Source organism: Nematolebias whitei, chromosome 8 (assembly GCF_014905685.2).
Source record: "Nematolebias whitei isolate Nwh7 chromosome 8, NemWhi1, whole genome shotgun sequence".
NCBI classification, from domain to species: domain Eukaryota; kingdom Metazoa; phylum Chordata; class Actinopteri; order Cyprinodontiformes; family Rivulidae; genus Nematolebias; species Nematolebias whitei.
Window position 1 is genome coordinate 47103161 of NC_056505.1, and position 1860 is coordinate 47105020.

At 40.3% G+C, this 1860-nt stretch overlaps 1 protein-coding gene across 1 annotated transcript in view; it reads left to right on the plus strand.

Annotated features, from left to right (window-relative positions):
- Nucleotides 1-977: 977 nt before the first annotated feature.
- Nucleotides 978-1860, plus strand: part of rpl35 (ribosomal protein L35) — a 4535-nt gene continuing 3652 nt past the window's right edge. The window contains exon 1 of the mRNA XM_037680639.1: nucleotides 978-1065. Coding sequence (XP_037536567.1) covers nucleotides 1063-1065 — 3 coding nt within the window. The 5' untranslated portion in view covers nucleotides 978-1062. The remainder of the gene's footprint in view (nucleotides 1066-1860) is intronic.

Here is a 1860-nt window from a genome sequence, read left to right on the forward strand (position 1 = left end):
TGCACACACATATATATATATATATATATATATATATATATATATATATATATATATATATATATATAGCCCTCTGTGAGTAGTAAACAGCCATCAGTGTGCTAATGATCCATTGTTAGGCTGATGGTCCTTCTTGAGCATGTGATCAGCTGGTTTTGGTTGTCAGCAGCAAAACTGGTTGATCCACTCTGAGAAGGTGCTATTTAAGAGACTGAGCTGAATACAGCTCCTCAGACTGAGGAAGTCTCTTGGATGAGAGACGAAATGTTTCTAGAATTTTTTTTGCTTTGTTTTATTTTTGTTTTTTTGAATGTCCAGAGGACCAGATTGAACTTTTTTGGATTACCATTTATTACTCTGAACCCTCCGGTCCTGTAGGGGGCGGTGTTGACGCACGTAGATAGTGTCAACTGTATAACGGTGCTCGTGTAATACCGAAGTCTGTGACCTTTGGAAATTGTGTCTTTAAGTGGCGCCTCAGGCATCCTATTCAAATGCCTGTCTTAAAAAAAAATCAACGGGTTGTGTTTTTCCAAGACCCCCGCGAACAGAATTGTTTAGAAAATGAATTATTTGTAACATTAAAGGGTGCCTTTTACGAGAATCCAGATATCCTGGCCATGTATCAATGACTGTATCAACCATCTTTGAAATTTACCACATTACGCAAAATATACCTTTTTTCATTTTAATTAGGACAATAAAATTTATGTGAATTTCGTGACTTTATCTCCTTTCTGGTCAGAAAATACAGCTTGATCAATGCTAATAGCACATGTGCTTCTCTGATTTATTAATAGCATAATTTTAAATATTTGTGTTATTACGGTTAGTGAAAAACGGAAGTCAATTTTTTACCTTTACGTACTACTCGGTTTATGAGTAAAAACAGAAGTGCTGATTTTATTTTAAGACAAAGCGTTAACTCGATGTCACTGAAAAGACGTGGGGGCTTTTAATGGCGAGGGTTCCTTTTTGAGCACAACACCAGCACGCACCGGAAGCTCCTTTTCGTGAGCACGCGGCGAATCCGGCCTTTCCAGCAAGGCAGCGACGAGGAACATGGTGAGGACCAGGCTCTCTTCATTAAACTATGAATATTGTCCCTTTAAAATATCATTCAACAGGTTGACTCATGGTAGAACGTGCACGTAAGGTGTTTGCGCTTCTGTTCGTGCATGTGTTGTCAGAGCGCTCGTCACAGAAATTTAGTAAAATGTTAATTTACGGATCGCGCTGCTGTTTAACTGGAGGCTAGCTGTTAGCTCATGCTAACGGGCGGCTAGGCCTTCATGAAAGCTGCGGCTCATTCAGTCAGTTCGTTCTGTGAGCCGTGCGCGTGCCGTGGGGCTGCCGGACACACTTAGTGGAACGAGTTTCTGGTGCTCACGCGCCCGCGGCCTCAACGAGTCCAGCCAGACTCGCACCGAGCGCGCGCGGACCCGTCGTGTTTGTTTTCCATGAGACAGGAGCTGCTCGGCCTGTGTTACTTTGTACCAACGTGCTTATGTTTGTTTACTTGTTTGTTTACTTCTTTATTATTTGTTTGTCATGTTAACACAACGACATGTTCAGGATGAGAAGAACCGGTTTGACTCGAGAACAAAACCTGAAGCATTTAAGAAGTGAATAAAGTAATGTACCAAAAGTGAAAAAGAAATTAATCTTTACCAGGTCCAAATATATATATATATATATATATATATATATATATTTAAACAACATGGTATACTATAACGGTGCAAGTAGAATGAATAAGTATTTCACGGGTAGTAATATTAGCTGAAACGCACATAACTAACAAAGTACACAGGTTGTGTGACGGGGTATTGCTCAGGTAGTGACACACATGACGCAGCA